At 34.5% G+C, this 20818-nt stretch overlaps 1 protein-coding gene across 3 annotated transcripts; it reads right to left on the bottom strand.

The window, feature by feature from the left end:
- Positions 1-195: 195 nt before the first annotated feature.
- Positions 196-20552, bottom strand: LOC128986258 (vesicular glutamate transporter 1-like). Of its 3 annotated transcripts, none has more exons than XM_054406522.1 (11): positions 20529-20552; positions 20273-20335; positions 9791-9956; positions 8078-8311; positions 6572-6746; positions 5675-5811; positions 4606-4726; positions 3151-3284; positions 1372-1514; positions 1000-1120; positions 196-428 (listed from the first exon to the last, which is right to left on the bottom strand). In XM_054406522.1, the coding sequence occupies exons 2-11, from the start codon at positions 20302-20304 to the stop codon at positions 231-233; spliced, it is 1461 nt and encodes a 486-aa protein (XP_054262497.1). In that variant the 5' UTR covers positions 20305-20335; positions 20529-20552; the 3' UTR covers positions 196-230. The 3 variants fall into 3 exon arrangements, with proteins under 3 accessions (XP_054262497.1, XP_054262498.1, XP_054262496.1); XM_054406523.1 differs by lacking the exon at positions 20529-20552 and adding an exon at positions 20430-20447; XM_054406521.1 differs by lacking the exon at positions 20529-20552 and having other exon boundaries at positions 20273-20417.
- Between the last annotated feature and the right edge of the window lie 266 nt (positions 20553-20818).

The raw sequence follows: 20818 nt of genomic DNA, 5'->3' as shown, positions 1-20818 counted from the left end.
CCTCTCGACACTATTTACATTTAGATTTAGCGTTTGGTTCCAGCCATGAAGAATTGTTTCAACACCTTTAAAAGTTATTTTTGGTTATTATTTGCGTGAAAATTACCCAACACAACACAACAATGAACATAATCATTGTTTCCTTTTCACAAACCAAATGAGACAAAATATGCAGGCAAAAAAACAAGCACCGTGTACAAAAATAATTAAAATTTAATTAATCCTAAACATCATACATTATCATCAGACAAGGCCTTGTTGACGTAAGCATGGTTTTCATTCTTGAGGGCCGGAGGTGGTGTTGATTGTTTGCTGTCGTCCAGCGCCCAGGGCTGTCGTTCTCCTGATGCGAATGTTCCGTAGAACAACGCTCCAAGCAGATAGATGGTGCTGGCAATGTAAAACACCATCTGCCACTGATCTGCACTCTGGATAACAGATTTAATTGGTTATAATGATTTCCTGACTGCAGTAGATCCGCTAACTCAAATTCATGGAACTGCAACATTTCTTTCGTTTACATTTATTGCTGAGAACCATAATTTGAGTTAGCAGTCGTTCTTAAATTTAAGTAACAGAGAACAAATTTAGAGGTGAATCATTTTCAAATTCAAGGTACAGAGGTAAAATGTAGGTAAGAGTGAGGCGGAACTAGTTGACCGCACTACAGTTTTATCCCTTGAACATATTGTGCACACTTAAAGCTGCTCAGACATATGGTTTCCGAATCAGTATATAAATCCGTGAAGATAGTAGTGCGGTCAACTTATCCTGCCAAGTTCTGTCTCACTCTGACCTTTGTTTTACTAGTGTTCTTTATTCCGTATTCAAGGCGACCATCCCCCTTGTCCTATATGAATCTGTGAACAGTAGTGAATCAGTCGTAAACAGGTGTTTCTAATATGTGAAATTAAAGACAAGTCTAATCTCCCACTTCTAGCGATTCTATCTACTTAACTCTTTGCAATGTTGGTAAGGTACATCGCTACATTCTCATACCTTGTCGGTCACTATGTATCCAGTGATAAGAGGGCTCAATATTCCCGGCAGTGTTGCAAACGTATTGGATAGACCCATGAGAACACTTGCATGTTGTGGAGCTATGTCTAGATGATTCACGCTGAAACAGAAACATAGATTTTACTGTACCATAGACACTGAAAAAGTGAAGTGCAATTAACTGGGACTGTGTCAAACAATTTAGAGAACATTCTATATTTAATCAGTTTTCAACTATATAGTATCTCCTTTAGTAAACAATTTCAGAAATAACAATTCAAGTAAATAACATGTTAAAGCGCGTTTTAGGAGACGAAGAGATTGAAATTACTTAACGGTTGAGACTACCAATCAATATATGAAAGAACAAACCTAAAGGCAGGCCAGGCAAACGCTCCGAGCCCCACAGCCAACACTAGGCATGTTGTGACCCCCGCCGGTGTCAGCAAGTGCCCCGCCAGGAACATGAAGATTGTCTGGCTGATGAAGGCCCCACAGTTGAACAGTTTCCTCACCTGCGCAATTCACATTCGTCAGGGATTGGCTTAGTATGCCTATGGATACTCAACTGATTAGTTAGTTTTATTGTATATTATGGTGAAAAGGTTGAACAAAATTTTAGTAAAATACCCCTGCCGACTAAGCGGATTTCCATTTGTCTGAATTGATTTTCAGTTAAATATATTTTAATAACATTAGGTTTAACGAGTATCTAGGTTTGCTGCTACAAGGAAACTAATAAAGTGTGTTTTGAGTAAAATATTGACAGCTTAGTACAAAATAAATAAATTTGCCAAGTTTGATCAAAATATATCCATAAACAAGCAAACTACAACATTTGACAATATTCTCCATAAGAATAACATGGGAATTTTAAATTTACAATTTTTTAATTTTCTCCGTTACTAATAACCGAACAAAAATACTTTTATACACTAAATTATTTGTTTTTTTAAGCTCTTTAAAAAGGTCTAAAGAGAAATTGGGAAATTTTGTGTTTTTAGGTCAAAAGTGATAAAAACCAATTTTTACCCCATAAAACCCCCCGTAAAGCCCCGTTCCCATGGTCCGATCATGCTGGTTCGCGATCTCATTAAAGTTTGCCCCGCTTTACACCTTTAAACCAAATTTCATCAAAATCGGACAAAAATTACTCAAGTTATCGCGTTCACGGACGTATATATATATAAACATATATACAAATTTGAACGAATGGTGTTTTTGGCCTCTAGGGACATCAAAATGAAAAAGTAAATCGGTCCCGGGTCTAGGTCTTACCGTGCCACCTACGGTAATAGCTACTTCCCTATAGGGAAATTCGCTAATACTTCCCTATAGGGAAATTCGCTAAAATGGGTTGTTTTTCTGCTTACAATATTCATTATTCTTTTCCTATTAACACCTTCACTGTGGATGACGAGTAATCTTGTCACTGCTGGCTCTTTCCAGCGGCGCATGTCAAGGTGATTTTCGTCAAAGCGCCATTTACAAAACTATTGTTCCATTGTGAGGTTAGCCACTGCCGTGAGACGTTTTGCTTGCCGCTTATTGTGCCAGAGTTATACTTATATACTGGTACAATTTGTTTTCAGATCCAACTATTTTATCGGTGGTATGGATTGTTACAAATTTATTGTAGTGTGGGGGTTTGGCTTGGATCTAATGACATGCAATAGAATGAGGATAATGAATGTACTGCGTAGCATTGTGGAAGGAACGTAACCTCAAGATTGTGCTTGACCGCTTTTTTGCGCTTTTTTATGGTGTTTCTTGGTACTTCACCCCTGCTTTCCCCCTCCAATACTTATATATATATGCCTCTCATTTGGATGAATTTAAACTTTTTCACGCACTCATCCTCGCAGTGCATTTAGCTGTTCGCGCCACCAGTAGTGGCTGACCACCGTGCTACCACATTTTTCCTTACACTACCAAAAACAAGAATGATAAATAGTTGAAGCCAGCATACATTTTAGCCACTATGACGAGACTAATTGTTGCATCGAGGTGGAAACAGACTAATTAAAAAACTGTTTTGGAGTCAGATTTGAACAACTTGATCACATAGGGAGCTTGGTGAGAACCTTAATTTAAGGACAACCCTCGAATATGTTCTAATAGACTTTTCCACATCAACAACCAAGTACTAACCTGTGTAGTGGTGAGGATGTTTGTATTCTGTAGCCAATCTGCTAGTGTGCCAGCAAACTGCATGATGATTGCCATTACTAGGTAAGGCAGTGAAGACATGAACCCTGCTTTCTCTAGCTGGAAGTTCAGGGTATCTGTAAAATTACCATAATTAGTAAAGGAAACTAACATTCAAAACTCTAGCCTGGTTTTGATTTGTAAAATTTCTTGTTGGATTTGTTCCAGGCACATTTTTCATGTTTTTTTATTTATTTTATTTTTTTTTGAGAAAAGGTATTTCATGATGTCTAGCTCAATGCAACTTATTACTATCTGAGCGTGTCGCGTGGATTTGCAAACTGGCCTTACATTTATTAAAGTCCCTTGGGCTCTGCCCCAGTGGCTTTAAAAGTTCCCATGTTATTTGTTATCCTTATGAAGAACATAATTGTTTACATTTTGATCAGCTGTATAATTTAATTGCTGTTATTTTTTTTTTAATTCAATGAAACGCATTGAGTACTTTTATTTACTATTTGAGTTTGTGTCAACATAACCCCCAAGAGGGATCGTGTTAGTATGGTTGTATGTTAAATTTGTGTATTTATCGTTGTTTTGTGTTGCTATGACGGACCGTGTTAGCATGATTGTAACTTAAATTTGTGCAGTTATCGTTGTTTTGTGTAGCTACAACTTTATTTGTTGTTTTTTCTTTTAAATGCCTCCGGCGCGACGACAACGAAACATAGACAGGAGGCGTAATCATGATAACGACCGCAGCAGCTACAGAACAGTGGCGCGTAATAGGCTTAACTCATCACAGTCAGCACCTGACCCGGGAAAATCTCAACTATTAGGTTACAAATGCTCCCTAACACTACCCCAAAACGACTCTTTGTTCTCAATTGGCCCTCTATCAATGACCTGTGTTGCCTGTACAGCGAGGTATTTTGAGAAGGAGAAAACCAGCCGGAATGCTTTAGGTTTATCAATAACGAAGATAAACATGGACAACCTATATGGCTATAAGTCAGGAAATGTTTGTAGAAAACATTAAAAAGCAACACCAGGTTATGAAATATATATATAACAATAATATTTACAGGAAATGTTGATTACTGTTTTATAAATCGTGAGTATCTCCATGAGTTACACACTGGTAATCTTTGAGTAGACTCATTTAAACTCATTGTAAATATGACTGTTATTCGTTTTGTAATAACTCCTGAAATACTTTGCAATTGCTCGAATTCGAGCAACATGTACACTAGTTATTAATTGATAGGCCAATGACAAAAATAGCATCTTGATCCAGAAACTATCTCGCTAGGGTTCAAAACCATAGCAATTTAGAAGATTTTTAATTGATCTCCAGGCTATAAAAACATAGTTGACGAAATTCTTAACAAAATCTATTGAAACACGCCAATTTTGTTGATATAATGTTGTAAATTTTTTTAAATATATATAAATCACCTTTCATAAATGTAGGGAGTTGAGTCAGGAGTGTATAGAAGCCCCAATTTTCACAAAAGTGAGCAGCAACGATTGCCCACACTGGCATTGATGTGAGGAACTTCTTCCACGGATGTTTAATCTGAAATATAAAAATTCAGAAGTGCTAGAGCATTGATAAAAGAAAGAACTCAACAAAATAAGAGATGATGAAGAAAACTTTGTGTTTTAATTTTTAAGAAAACTTCATGAAACATGTAGTGAAAATTTAGATATTTATCAATACCGTACACATGATCTTGTGAAAATGTTTCACTGTCAAAAATAAAATAAAAATAGTCGATTGAGATGATATCTAGGATAGTAAAAAAACCAGGTTAGATAATCTTTTGAACTATTGATCATTAAAAACATCCAAGGGAGGACCCCTGGACCCCCCTCTTTCTTAAACTGGCCCTAGGTAAGTCACCCTCCTGTACAATTTTCTGTGGCACCCTTGACCAAAATAGTCATCTGAGATGGTGTTATTATAACTGAGGTACTTTTTGAAGTGAGGTAATGGCTATTTACGTTACGAGTGTAGTAAGAGCGTTTTTACATCACGCAGGTGAATGTTGTGCAACAAGCAAAGTCATAATTCACCTAAGTGATGTAAACACGCTCTTGCGTAATGTGTAACATACAAGATTTTACCTGACCCGACAATATACAGGGGGTTACGTACAATATTTTTCATCATCTACTTCACTCATCTTCTAACAGAAACGTTCTTTTACAAACAAAAGCTAGGTTAGGATAATTCTTTAAACCATAACAATAAAATTTAAGCGCACAGCTGATTTATAGCGTTAAACGTCCATAGACTCCATAGAGGTATATTTTTTTAAGTTGAGCACTCAATGTTATTTAAATGGGTTTCATTACCTCACCGGGTGAGTTTTTGAAATCATACTTCACTCGTGAAGTAAAGAAGTTGTATACATCACGCTTGGGATAGTGAAGTTTACCATGGCGGGTTAGGTAAAATACTAAAACACATTTGATTATTCTTTAAATCAAACAATAATTTTCAAGCTCATACAATACTCACATGTTTGAGGGAAGTGTCTGTGGTGCCCAGGGATTCTTTTATATACTTGAGCTCCTCAGGGCTAATATGAGGGTCATCATCGGGATTGTCTTTAACCACCGTCCACCACACCGCACACCACACTAGGCCAAAGAAACCTGCAACCAACAGTAATATAACTTTTTTTGTTAAAACATTATCTTACCCAACACGATTGTGAAAAAAAACTTTTATACAGATCTGGGGTTTTATTTGTAGGCGATTGTTAGAAAAATGTATGTCCAAAGAACCTACCAGAGAAACTGTAAGAAACTATTCTTATACTCTTACCATCCTAGAACTACTACTATCTAATATCTTAATATACTCTTACTATTGTTATATTCTTATAGCTATGTCAAGCCACAAGGCTAAATAATTATTATTACGTTTTAGGTCAGAGATCTCACTAAACTGTTGTATAGGTAACAATTGTAAGTTGGAGAAGTAAAGAGAGAAGAGGAAATAATTACCCTGGTGTACAAGTTTTCCCTATCGCTTGCGTAGTGATCATTGTTAAAACCTATAATTAAATTTATGTAGATCAAGATTTACCAACCAGAAAACTATGCAAGCCTGGGCTGGTGGTGTAGTCTCTTATTGAGTTGGTGTTTATAAACTATTTCAATTCAGTTGTTTAAGGTCAAGTATGCTTTGAAATTAGTTCTACCGATTATAATCCTTTTTTTCTTTTACATCTAAAGTATATTTTTGTGTTTCATGACAGAAGAGCTAAATGCTTGTGTGAGCGAAGAAATTAAGTGTTTTTAGTAGAAGGAACGCTAAGTTCTTACCTATAACAAAAATGTTGTATTAAATTAAAAATTCACTTCAGTTTAAGAATCATAGTAGAATTTATGATTGGAAATCTGCAACGACCTGTGATGTAGAATATCCAGGGCCAGCCGAGTGTGTTTGCTATGATGCCAGAGACCGGAAGTGCCACGACGGTTCCAACAAAGCTTCCGGAGAAAGCAATGGAAGCCATCCGGGAGCGTTCCTGGGGAGGAGCCCAGCGAGACCAGACTGCGTGGATACATGGATATGTCACACCCTGCAGATGGTACAAATGATCAGCAAGATAGCTCTGATAGGATAGGATGCTGACCTAGATATAAAATATGTTCCAAACAATGATTATATGTCATTAACATTGGTGATTGATTAGTCAGATTTCACTAAAGTTCTCCAGGATGATAGAGGTCTTCATTCTAACCACACAAGGCTAGACACGCCCGGATTCACATGGACTTTAGTGTGGACAAAAGCTGTAAAATTCAGAAGTGTAAGGGAGCACCTTAGAGGAATATATGCTGACAAAAGCTTCGTCACTATCTTCTCTATCATTAGCTTCTGACTGGATAGGTTTTAAAGTTGGTTTGAAATCTCAAACAAGCCATCACGGTCGCCAACAGAGTGGGAAAGAATAAAGTAAATAAGTTAATTTCTGTATCATGCTAGTTGATTGACTACTCTAGTCTTGTGTTCAACATCTTGTCTTGAAAAAAATACATTACAGTTTCGTTTTTGAGAACTTCATGCTTAAAGATTCTATAGGGGGGAGGCTCTTTACCATCCTCTTACCAAACTCACGAGACCCCTGGTCAGTTAATCCTCTGTACTAGAAAAATGAGAAACTTTGAAATAATAAACTAAACCAGGAACGTTCCTTTAGCTTTTCACTATACTCCCTCTTATCCGGACTCCTCGGGACCGAGGCCAGTCTGGATAACGGTTTTTCTGGTAAAACTGACGTCCCCAAAAACTCGTTAAAACGGACCGTTTAAATGCATACTGTATACAGTATTTGGCTTAAATTTAGGAGAGCATTGTATTTAGACATGTGATCAATGGTCTCAAATTTTTCCCACGAAAACAGTCGTTTCAGTACCACCCACTTCCTGCCGATCCAGTCCGGTTAAGCCAATGTGCTGATACAAATTTTCCGGTTAAAGAGATGTAATTTCCGCCGAGTGTAGTCCCCAGTCCGGTTAAAAGGTGTCTGTATAAGAGGGAGTCTACTGTAGGTGAAATATTAATGATTTTTGTCATCTAATACTTCCTCTTCCAGTGCACTTCAGCTGGTCGCTGTTAATTAAGAGACTTTTAGCGCTGTTTTAGTAATAGTTCAGTCAACATTACAAAAATAATATGATCTCAGTAATGTATTAACATGATACCATTATTTTGTGACGCTGTAGGAGGACATCAGCGGGATAGTTATTTCCATTCAATCATTTCAGACTATGTTAATAAAATAATGGGGTATCCTCAGTGAATCCTATTGTGTTAAATAACGTCCACATCGACTCTGTCTGTACCTTTTCCTGTGATTCCCTTCAAAGAGTTTCTAACCTCAAAAATCCAATGCAAGCAGTTTCTAACCTCAAACAATCCCTCGATGATCCTGATGGCCAGCAGCAGGTAGACGCTGACGTTGACTACAGGAGGTGTGATGAGTGTAAAGGCAGCTGTCACTGCTACCCCCACCCCATATACCCTACTTCCACCCATCCTTGCACCTAGCCAACCTCCCAGCAGCTGTGTGCAGATGTAGCCATAGAAGAAGGAACTTAGCACCACCCCTTGCAGCTTAGAGTCCCAGTCAAAATCTCGCATCTGAAAAAATACTTAAGTTTCAATTTACGATTTTAACTTGTCAATATCTTCCCCCCTTAGATCCCATTCACATAGCTACATAACTCTGTAATAGTAATTTTAAACAAATAGTTCAAATTGTGGTCATTTAAAATGATCTAGACTTTTTTAGTAATTTAATTTAAAAGTTCAAGTAATTTAAGTTGTTTGACTACCACATCGTAGCTTACAAAAGGATAAATCGTAACTGGAAATCCTTTCTTTGTATTTAATCTGTTGTGCAAGAAACTGGATTTGTAGAAAATAGTTTTTATTCGGATTTTTAAGAAAGCCAACTTAAGGCAAGACTTAAGGTCAATTGACCATACAGCCTCCAAATCGACACTGATGTTTAAAATGAAACTAGGGGACTTAAAACAAAGTTTCAACAAAGGTTTCTAACTTTTTGTTGAAAACTAAATTTCTTTTGTAAACAAAAAAAAATTAATATCAAAATGTTTTTAATATACTAGTGTTCTATGGATTGTTGTAAGCTTTTGTTTGAAAACATAATTGTTGTAAATTGTATGGTGTTAACAGGGCTTTAAAAGATTGATTATTGAAATAGCAGATATTATTTAAGATCCCTATAAGATCAAAACTATTTGTAATTAATTATTTGTACTTAAAGAGAATGAGCTCAGTTTACATAGTTTACCGTTATATTTATGATTGAGGAAGTAAAGACAAAAGTAAGTAATTTCATGTACTTCCAGAATGTTCAGTTGGACCACACTTTATTAAAATAGAAACAACTGTTAAGGAAAGTAAAAGGGAGGAAGTAATTTTGTCAATTGGTCAATTCCCAGTATTTTGAGTTGTACAGTAGGCTACTAACAAAATTCCTGTACGGTACTAAACATGCTTGATTGCAAGCACTAGTTCTACCTTAGTGGAAATAGAAATGTTTTCCATCTCAAGAAGAAAGTCATCAAAATTAAAACCAATTTTCATGACAGGACATAGTGGAGAATAAATTGTTATAGTTCAGTGTAGCAGCACTACATTACCTATTTTTGCTACTTTATCTAATTATACATCTTAAGTTGTTGATTACCGGTAATACTGAGAAGATAAAGGAAGGGTGTGTTTTTTGCATATATTTGAGACAATAGACTTTAAGTCCGGCAGTAATCTTTTTCACTATCTAATATTTAGTTTCCATGTATCTGCAAAAAAATATTTGGTTCTGAGAAAAGACAGTAGCTTTTCGATTGTTGAAAACTAGATCCAGCCGATTTGGATTTTTGGGCTTCTAATGAATGGTCTTGTCATAGTAAAACAGCAACCTTTTGAATCAAGAGGTTTACTTCAAAACAAAAACCAAAAGGTAACAAGTAACAAAAGCTATAATTCCATTTATTCAACACTCGTCTTCCATTTGTCTTAGCATAACGCACCTCGGTGCATAAATTAAATCAATAACATAATTAACCAACAAATCTAAATGATAACACTGACCTGCACGACAGTACCATTCTGGAGCGTGACGTTGTAGGGGGAAGTCATCGCCACGATACCTACGCTGAGGTTCACTCGGAGGGTGTAGACGTTGAAGAACCCCAGGAACGCCAGGAAGGTAACGAGGTGGCGCCGCCTCTTCCAGAACTTCCATTTGTGTGCTGAACTGCAACAACCACCATCACCAATAAATTGTGTAGTTTAGTTGTCACACCAGAGTGATATGTGAAAACCGTCTGATGAGAAAGGATATAATGGCGAATTCTGAATTCTCAATGGGTTTTATCACCTGCTTATATTTGACCAATTTGGTGCCATCTACTTTAGCCAACATTGCATAAACAATTTGACCAGCCCAGGATGACTCAAAAGATAAAAATTCTTTCCTTCCTACTATTAATGAGCATGGTTTCAGCATGATAGATTCGATGAAAATCATTTGTATAGTTTTCCTGGGGTAACATAAAATAAATTGTCCTCTTTCCCCAGACTTGTCTATGTGCAACTACTTTTTAATGGGGTTCCTGCTTGGATAAATTAACTGAAACTGAAGCCCCCAAGCCCTTTAGCCATCACCCTTACAATAATCCAATTCAGGACATTTTAATAATAAAAGTCACTTATGTACCTAAACTCACAAACGGCAAACGGCACAAACTTTTGGGTACAAAATGAAGCAAAAAATATCAGAAGAAAGGTAAAAGTTGTCTCAAAAGATAACAGCGTAAATGTGCATTCGTACGATATACTGTAAGTAATAGACTTTTGCATTTGTACAAAAAGCAATAATCGTAGACAAAACTACACCTTTTCTAATTTTATTTCAGAAAGTGTCAAGTCTATTTCAGAAAGCATCAATTGTATTTCAGAATTATCATTTTTATTTCAGAAAGTATCATTTGCATTCCAGACAAGTAACTTTTATTTCAGAGCACATCAATTGAATTTCAGAAGTAGTCATATGTATTTCAGAGATTGTCACATATACTTCAGGCTTAGTCAAATGTACTTCAGACAAAATCAATTGTATTTCAGAAATGATCGATTAGACAATTTTGCACAGTCGTAGCGGATCTGATTAAAAGTTAATTATAAGAAGCCCAGGGTTAAGTTTAGGTTAATTAGGTTAGCCTAGAAAATTCAGCCGTTTATCAAGATTTTTTCCTGATTTGACCAGGGCCTGATGAGATATTTTTTCCGAGTTGAATCACATCCTATGATACCTACCAAAATTATACTAACTGAAGGTTTTTTTTCTCGTAACGAATTCATAGCTAAATCCTAAAGCTGATGACAAAGTTGTTAACACAAATTATTTCTGAAATACAATTGATATCTTCTGAAATGCAAATAATCATTTATGGAATATAAACTATAATTTCTGAAATAAAAGTGATGATTTCTGAAATTAAAATTACTATTCTGAAATACAATTGACGATTTCTAAAATTAAAATCTTACATCTGAAATACAAATTGCCATTTCTAAAATACAAATGACTATTCTGAAATAAAAGTGGAAAAGGTGTAGTATACAATACCATCAATCATCCTGCAGAGTCTCTATCAAGAGAAAATAGTGATTCAAATCCCTATCTTTGTTTATGTTAACAATTCTGGGAAATCCTTGAGCCTAAGACATTAAAGTCACATGCTATAATTTTGAGCATGCGATGCAAACATATATTTCATCAAACTTATTTTTCAAACAATTTATGCTGAACATTATCAGGTGGTTCGGTTTCTGTTTATATAATTTCAACAATCAATTTCCACCTTATGTATTTCATCATGGTACAATTAGTACAAAATCAGATTCCCATTGTTGACCATTGTTCCTGAGGTAGTATTAGCTGTGTACACTATGAATTTACTACTTTAAACAGACTAGTCTTAAATTAAATTATATCTGTATACGGAATGAGTTGTATATGATTTTCAAAAATCTGCTTGAGATAAACTGAAGGACCTCGAATGAATTTTATTGGTTTAATTTAATTTTATAGAACCCCAAATAAGAAATCCTTTGCTCAGAATATTTGATTCAGCTCAATTAAAAATTGAAAAGGGGTAAATATAATTTGTTTTAGTAAAGGTAACCATGATTCTTACATGTGTAAATAAATAATTCCTCCATCTACATCATAAATTACATGAATATATTGTTTACAAACTTGTATTGCTGACTGAATCTTTGCATGTTAGCAGACTCAGCAAGGAGGAGACCTTGACCTATAGTCAGCAAATGCTGCAGCAGACTTAGCTTTCACTGGCGCTTGGCAACTGGTTTGTGTACAACCTGAGCTATTGACTGGTTGTACAAAATATGAAACAAACCGGGCTCTGAAAAATCGGTAATTAGTTCTGGTTCATAAGTTGACTGCAATGTCACTTTAGTTTTGTAGGTACTTGTTTTAATTGAGTGTTTATCAACGTTACAAGGCATCACTTAATTTTTCACTCATAGGTTAAAATATGCAGTTTGTATGTTAATGTAATGGTCACATAATTATTTGTGCATTAATGCAGAACCAGAATGAAACTCTTTCATTTGATACCTGCATACTCAGTCTATTATTCATGCCAATAAATAATATAAAATTAATTATAATAAAATTAATATGCATGTCTTTAGTTTAGTTAAGTCATAACTTTGTGGTATATCACATACGATAATTTTGTATGTAGTAGAAAACGCGTTGATAACCAGTACTTATTTAACATTAAATTAAAATCTATTTCAACTTTTCAAAGTAATTATTGTGGAAGTTTTAGGGTTACAGGAATGGTCTAAAATGGAATAATTTGTACAAAAATGTGCATGGTAGAATATTTCACAGATAAAAATATAACAGGAGGAATAAAAATATTACAAATCAGTTTGATGACAAGATTATAATGATTCTTAACTGTGGAATTGTTTAAATATTGTTTGGAAATAATTTTTTAGATTTTTCTTCTGTTAAGTAGGTTGGATATGCAATATTAATTTCAAAAACAACATTTTCCTACCTGTTTATTTCCTTATTATATAGAAATTCTTAAGAAGACATCATGTACTAGTTACATTTTTTTTAACATTTCTCAGTCCAACTTCCAACTCAGACTACTTCAAGTTCAGATCAACTTCCAGTGTATTTATGTAACAATTTAGTCAATATGGTTCTCCTTTCCCCAAATGTGTTATCTAATTTTGTTAGGTAACTGGTGTAAGTTACCTCCTTTGCTGTTTATATTTTGTTCAATAGAATTATTTTCTGTCATTTTTTTAATAATGTATACTCTCAAGTGACTATTGTCTGGTTTATAATCAATCTAAACCAACAAACTCTTTGATATGTATTTAATTTCCTTGTTGTTATTTTGTCTTATTCTCATTTAAAGTTGGGTGAGTCATGAGGGATTATAGTAATTGGTCCATTTTTGGATTTTCAATATCCCAATAGTTTAAAATCAGAGGTCTTAGGATTTAACATTAATTTGACATAAAATGAATATTTTCGTCATCGTATTTCAGAGCAAGTACACAAGATCACTCTTTGAATATCTTTTAAGTTTGCGAATCACAGTTTTTTTGTCGCTGCTTAGTTCAAAGTAGCTGTTTTCATAAATGCAAAAAAAATATAGTGCTGCACCCTGTTGGTAAATCTTATAACTTTTTAATGCTTTTCCATATCATAGAACCAACTTTTTTAGTCGAAAAAGCTGACTAAATTCTTTAATTCCCTTAAAATATGAATACTCATAAGGTTAACATGGGGAATTACAGAGCCCGCTGGGGCGGAGCCCGAAAGGATTTTTGAGATAAGAATATACATATATGTTAATCGGGAATGTAAGCTATCATCATGCCAAATTTCAGTCGAATCCGTCCAGTGGTTTATGCGTGATTGAACTTCAAACAAACAAACACACAAACTTTCACATTTATAATATTAGTAAGATTCGAGGAGTAAGATGTCAGTGTAAAAATATTTTTTACAATTTTTATCCTCTAGAAAAGTGTCTTACTAATCCCTTTAAAGTTGTAGCCTATGTGATTTTTCCTTCATGAAATCATACATTTTTACCTTAACGATTTCCAATCGGAAAAACAATGTCCGCTGTCTTGTGGTATGAGGCCATTGTACTCACGTTAATGATTTTGACATGAAGGACGAATGCTGTCTTATAAAGTTTATCAGATGATAGGTCACTTTGAGCAAAAATCCAATTGCAAAAGAGAAAACGGATAAACAGAGACTCAAGTGAAACAAAAGAAATGTTCATCATCTCCCCAGCAGTAATCAATACTTGATTATTGTGAGGATCTGAACAACTCTCTCTCAGATTGAGGACGTATATCAGACATTGTAAGGATACCGATACCAAGGATAATTTCCTTTCACCACTACATTTTATTGTTCACTCAACCATCAATCTGATGTAATACAAATACTTCATCAAGCAATAAAGTACAGCATTTAATACTGCAAGCAAATTTTGCTTAGTGGTTACATTAATTAGAAAGCAGAATGATGGATGCTTTCCTCATTGTCTAATTTAATTAATGATATATTATACTGAGCTGGTCCAGATCGTGTTTTAACATTTTGCTATAGTAGGTTAATCAACTTAAATTTAAATATTTTACAGTTAATTATGTTGGTTCAAAAAGATTTTAATGATAATTCACATTTTCATATAATACGTTTGGTATTATAAAAAAATTAAAAATTTTAGAAAATGTATAGGCTTACGCTAAATTAATTGGGCTTTATAATAAAAAAAAATATTTCAAGGTTATAGAAGAGCCTTTATGTAATAAAAAGACTGAACAATGGAAGATAATTAATAAAAAAAAAAAAAAATAGATCTTCATCAGTGAAAGGTTTCCGCTGAAGGCAAACCGTCAAAATGGAGGGAAATGGATGTTGAATATTGAATATATCCATGCACATAAAACTGATGGTTTACAAGTGCATGCAATAAAGTAATTAGGTACACAATAGTATTGACATCAACTATTTCCCAAGCCATAATGCAGAATTTATTATCATATGAGTACATTCCACTTTTTTAACAGTTCTGTTTCTTTACAATGAATTCCATACAATTCACCCGGTTATATAAACGTTCTTGAAAATGTCCGGAATTCCTGCCTATGGAGGCTGGGTTGACAGACGACCTTCACAGGGAGAACAAGGTCACAGCTGCTGCTGATCTGGAGTCAGCTGATCTTAGAAGAACCGGGAACTTTGAGAAAAATAAACAGTTTAACTCCGATATCGTGTTCGCGCTCTTTTACGTTTGAAGACATGTAGAATATAGAATGCAGAAAACGAACATTTACACCAGGGTTTGGAATAATTTTGTTTACATATGTTGACAAGAGATTAATACTTAGTCACCCGACATACACAAAGAAATTAAGATACGGGGGGGGGGGGCTCGTTTCAGGATTTGGACAATGAAGCGAAAAAATAAACTTCACAGTATAATTTTAGATTCTATGCAATGCAGACAAAACTATTGCATTCACATAGATTTCGCAAGTTACAAGATTGATGTTGAAAGATTGGATGTTCTTAAACATGAATGACTATTTTAGACGGACTAATGTATATATATCGTTAGCATTAAGTAATCATTGTATGTGCAATTGCTGTTATTATTGAAAATAGGACAAGGTTGAATTCGACGAGCATGTTTGTAAATACTAGTACAATCATGAGTACTATCCTGGACTAGAGATTAACTATAAGGATCGTGACAGTGGGAAAATCTAAGAAAGAAATTGAGCTTCGATAGTAACACATTAGATAAAAGGTTAAGGTTTGTCCTTACTTCGTTAGGGTGCATTTAGAGTATAAACTAGCTACAGCCAGCCCGGATTAATATAGGTACTTTCAAATCTACAGTCAATTGTAATTTTATGTCTTTAGATTTCTTATGGACTTGAAGCGTTAAAAATGTAATAATTCTTTCAGAATTACACGATGGTTACCTTAAACGAGTATAGTTTTTTTTAAACAGCATTCTCTCGACTCACCCTCCTGAAAAGATTATCGCCATTTTATACAATGTACTATTATAATACGTAAAAATCCTTACCTAAATATTCACGTCAATATTTTATGGAAAATTAAAAACTGGTTGCTTTCACATATAGGATATGTTAACGTTGGATATTTATATTACAAAAATCTGGTACTTACTTACAATTGCATTTACCTTTACAAATGCAAAGGTAACAACAAAATATGGATGTTTTCCTAATAACACGTCAAAAAGCAAACATCTGTTTAGTTACTTGTTATCTGATTGTAGCAAATCAGCTGTTTATGCACACATTAAACACGTTACCGCAACCAACTAGTGAAATATTATTATCAACTACTTGGTTTTCTATTTCCAATTGTTGAACTTCTGAAGGCCATAGGATAAGGTTAACTAGTGTTGTGCGTTTTCCTATCACCTTCAGGCTAAAATACGCGTAAACTGGATCAAGACAAGATTTCAGAATCGGTTTAGTATCTACTTAATATTCTAAAAGGGTTGTTTATCCTTGTTTATTTGTCAAAATACTGTACCACTGTTTTAATGAAACAATTCTTATAGCCTAGGTAGGCCTAATATGTTTTAGAAATAAACACTATAAAATGTGTATCAATTTGAAATTTTTAACAATCATTTTATACATTTTTTCACGCAAGGAATATGATACTCTTTTTAGTTTTTTGTCTAAGGAATATGTCGAACTTAAGTCACTAACAAAACTAAAAGATCTCGCCACTCATCCTACACTTATTTTCCATTCACCTACTTAAAATACCTCTACTTTGTATGGTCGCCATTTCAATGAAAAGTATAAAAAGTAAGTATACGGAAGTAATGATAAACCATTGACTTTGAATGGTATTATCAATTGAGGTTAGACATATATTTATGTAATATGGATTTAAACAAAAACACCAATTCATTTCAATTTTATTTAATTTAAAATCTACTGAATTCATGTAACCGGTTGATCAACCCCTTATGATCACACTCCACGATTAAAAAGCGTATTTTTTGAAAGATTAGTATTCTAGACTTAAAAATAAAATATCTTGACCTCTGTAAAAGATTTACTGTTAAGTGGCCAACAAGGAAGTGCCACTTCGTAAGATTGCCGTTTACTAACTCGGCGACTTGGCAGGTCGTCTAGTGGAGGACGCAGTTAAAAATATTATGCGTCAAGAATACTGTATAATTAATAAGTAAATACGATGGTAAATTGATAATTCACAAACCAACAATGAGTTTGATTCGAGAAACGATATTCATCCAATATACACAGAGCGTTTATAGAAAAAAGTTACACTTAATGATCCCCCCATAATCTTTCCTTGTAACATAAATGTTTAGGCCTACTAAAAACTCCTCATGAAAGGGTGGCTACAAAGATTTTAATCAATAGCAGTTTTATCAGCTGATTAGTTTATATTGTTGCTTGACAATAACAAATAATTGACGAGTTTCATTAGAATCGTTATGGAAGTTATTTTAAGCGCAGTTTGTGAAGTGTTTCATTGACACCAAGTCTCATGTTGTTGTCCACTCGGGATTTCGGGCAAGATACAGAAGGAATCCTCCTTCAAGACATACAATTAGGGATTGAGAGTATAAGTTTATGAACACTGGCAATTTGCATCACAAATAATCCTAGTCCAAAACCACATTAAAGTTTGGTAAACTCGTTATAATGCACTAAAACCTTGTAATTAGGCCTATTTCCTAGACTTTGATTGTTATTTCTTAGCGTGCAGAAATAAATGTTTTATGGTTGGTTTGAAGTTGTAAAGTTGTTTTATAAACACCCAGGGCTAAAACCTGGCTAGCCCCTCAGGCACTTATTGTCACTGTTTTAGCAGGTCGGACTGTAAAGGCACTGTCCACCAATGAAACACAAATGAAAAAAATGGTTAAAATAAAACATCTTGAGGCAATCTGAGTTTTAGTCGGAGTCTCTGGATTTCAGAAGGTTGGCCTGTGTTATAAAATCCAATGCTGCTGGTTAATGGAAGTTTTGTAAATAATTTTAAATGTAACTTTCTTGATGAAATCTTCTATAGGTTTTTTATTCCCAGTTCTAAATGTATTTGACAGGTTCGAAAATACCAGGGACATTTTAGAATTATCCTTAAAACTTTATTAAAAGAGTTTTAGAATGTAGCACGAATACTACTGGAGAACAGACACAATGGATCATGAACATAAATAAACGGTATCAGCATTCTGACACATACTTTCTCCCATAAGTTTGTCAACAACTTTTATCATGTGTAAGCGGTGAGAGTAAATATACGGAAATGGGATTTGTACAATTTTGTTCAGAACTTAAAGGAATATAACATGTTAAATTTTTATCAAAATCGTTCGGGCCATTTATGGGAAAATCCGATTTTTCTGTTATTTAATGGGGGTTTTATGGGAAAATGACATAATTTACAATAACTTTTGAACCGTAATTTTTACAGAAATGGGATTTGTACAATTTTGTTCAGAATTTAAAGGAATATAACATGCTAAATTTTGATCAAAATTGTTTTGGCCATTTTTGGGAAAATCCGATTTTTCTGTTATTTAATGCGGGTTTTATGGGAAAAATACATAATTTACAATAACTTTTAAACCGTAATTTTCACAGAAATGGGATTCGTACCATTTTGTTCAGAATATAAAGGACTATGACATACTAAATTTTTATCAAAATCGTTCGGGCCATTTTTGGGAAAATCCTCTTTTTCCGTTTTTTTATGGGGTTTTATGGGAAAATCCCTATCAAAAATAAAAATTTTCAAAAAAATTAAAAAAAAACTATTAAAATTGTAAGGACTAACATACTATGTTAAATCAAAACAGTATTTTTTTCTAAAATCCTATTTTTCGTTAATTTATGGTGTTTTATGGGAAAATAACATATTTGACCATTACTTTTGAACCGTAATTTTTACAGATATGGGATTTGTACCATTGTATTCAGAATTTAAAGGGCTACAACATACTAAATTTGTATCAAAATCGTTCGGGCCATTTTTGAGAAAATCCGATTTTTCCGGTTTTTTATGGGTTTTTATGGGAAAAATCCCCATTCAAAATCAAAATTTCAAAAAAATGAAAAAAAACGCCTGGAGATACCATAGATTAGACCATACATACCAAATTTCATCGAAATCGGACCACAGGTGTAGTATCTAGCTCTGTACACATCCAGACACACAGACACACACACACACACACACACACAGACATCACTTCGAAAACCACTTTTTTGGATCCAGGGGGACCCAAAACGAATATATCCACTCAAAACTCAAACTCGAAAATTTTGACGAAAACAATACTTTCTCCATATACTATGGTATAGGGGGAGAAAGTAAAAAATATGTTATAGCCTGGAAAGTAAACATTAACATTGCCTAATTGGAACTGTAAACCCAGCATGTGTCATTTGTACAAGATTCGGGCCAGTTACCGGTACGTCATTTGTTTATGTTCATGTTCCATTCCGCTTTCTGTTCTAATATTTGGTCTGTGGTCTGCATAAAAAATGTATGAAAACAATCTTAAAAACTATTAATTTCAAACGTTTTTTAATCTGTTTACCACGCTCTTAAATAAACCACTTGCAGCATTTTTTCATAAACAATCTTAATGTAGCCTACTTAAGTTTACAATGCAACGTTAATTTTAACAATGTTTGGATTAAAATGTTTACGACCGTCATATAGATAAGTAAAGACGAACAATGTGTAGGTAGTAATTGTAATGTCGTGATTTATCTTGAGAATATGCTAGACTACTGGAAAGCTGTAATAGGTGGCAATTGTTGGGTAAATTGCTGTTTGCTGTCGTGAGTTGAGTTGAGAAACATTTAATCATCAAGTCAACTCGAACTGTCCCGTTACTTGGGGATACTTTTACTACCTATCCGTTCGTTTTCTTGACATGGGTTTACCTTGGAATTTATCAATGAGAGCACATTGGATATCTTCTTTGTTATTGCTGCGAAAAATCCTTCTGTTATTTTTTTCAAATGTTGAACTAAAACATTGCAATGGAGTCTAGCAATGTGAAGTGAATTTGAATGAATTGTGAATCATATCGGATGGAATTAAAATAAAACACACACACAAAATGTTGATAAAACTTAGGCTACTTGGTCTTCGTTGCCTCCGCATAGAAGAAATTGTGGATCGTGGCAATAGTCCATAAACTTATTTAATACATGTCCGGAGATTTAGTTGTAAAATAATCTTGGACTAATAAAAATTCTACTTTTAACCTATCACATCCAATTTTTATTTGCACTTACCACGCTACATAAATTACTTCAACAATATTTTTTTCAGGCCTATATTACTGGATAATATGTAATTTGAGAGAAAGATAAAAGAGCAATATTTGTAGAAGATTTTCTTAAACACGTTTAGTCAATGAAAGTTTTAAGTTTACTCACCCATGGCTAGCGGCGCGGTCCGTAGAGTCCATGGTTCACACACAGACGGACAGCAGACACAGACTCCGCGACTTTCCCCGCCGCACTACACCGCGCATGCGCTGTAACTGCGCCACTGCGACCTCAACCTTTATCCCAGTGTGGCAGAGACAGAGACACAGACTCCGCGACTTTTCCCGCCGCACTACACCGCGCATGCGCTATAACTACACCACTGTGACCACAACCTGTACCTCAGTGTGGCAGAGGCAGAGACACAGACTCCGCGACTTTCCCCGCCACACTACACCGCGCATGCGCTATAACTACACCACTGCGACCACAACCTGTACCTCAGTGTGGCAGAGACAGAGGCACAGACTCCGCGTCCCCACTCCTTCCAGTTTGCGGGGAATGTAATTTGTTAAATAGCACAAACTAATGCTGTTTTGAAATAGGGTACTAAACTAAGACACCAAAATGATATTGATATATTGAGTACTTAACAGACTATATTAATTACAAAAAAAAAAAAATTAGCAAAAAACTTAAATGGTAAGATATTTT

The sequence above is a fragment of the Macrosteles quadrilineatus genome, unplaced genomic scaffold (assembly GCF_028750875.1).
Source record: "Macrosteles quadrilineatus isolate MER2022 unplaced genomic scaffold, UCM_ALF_1.0 Scaffold_2__2_contigs__length_208266976, whole genome shotgun sequence".
Taxonomy (NCBI): Eukaryota; Metazoa; Arthropoda; class Insecta; order Hemiptera; family Cicadellidae; genus Macrosteles; species Macrosteles quadrilineatus.
Note: the sequence above shows the minus strand (reverse complement) of the source record. Positions and strands in the feature narration are given on the sequence as shown.

Coding starts and splice junctions, on each gene's coding strand:
- LOC128986258 (XM_054406522.1), bottom strand. CDS start 20,304: ATGGACTCTACGGACCGCGCCGCTAGCCATGG. Junction 8,312..9,790: donor AGAATGGTACTGTCGTGCAG/GTCAGTGTTATC, acceptor GTATTTTTTCAG/ATGCGAGATTTTGACTGGGA. Junction 429..999: donor GATACATAGTGACCGACAAG/GTATGAGAATGT, acceptor TCTGTTATCCAG/AGTGCAGATCAGTGGCAGAT.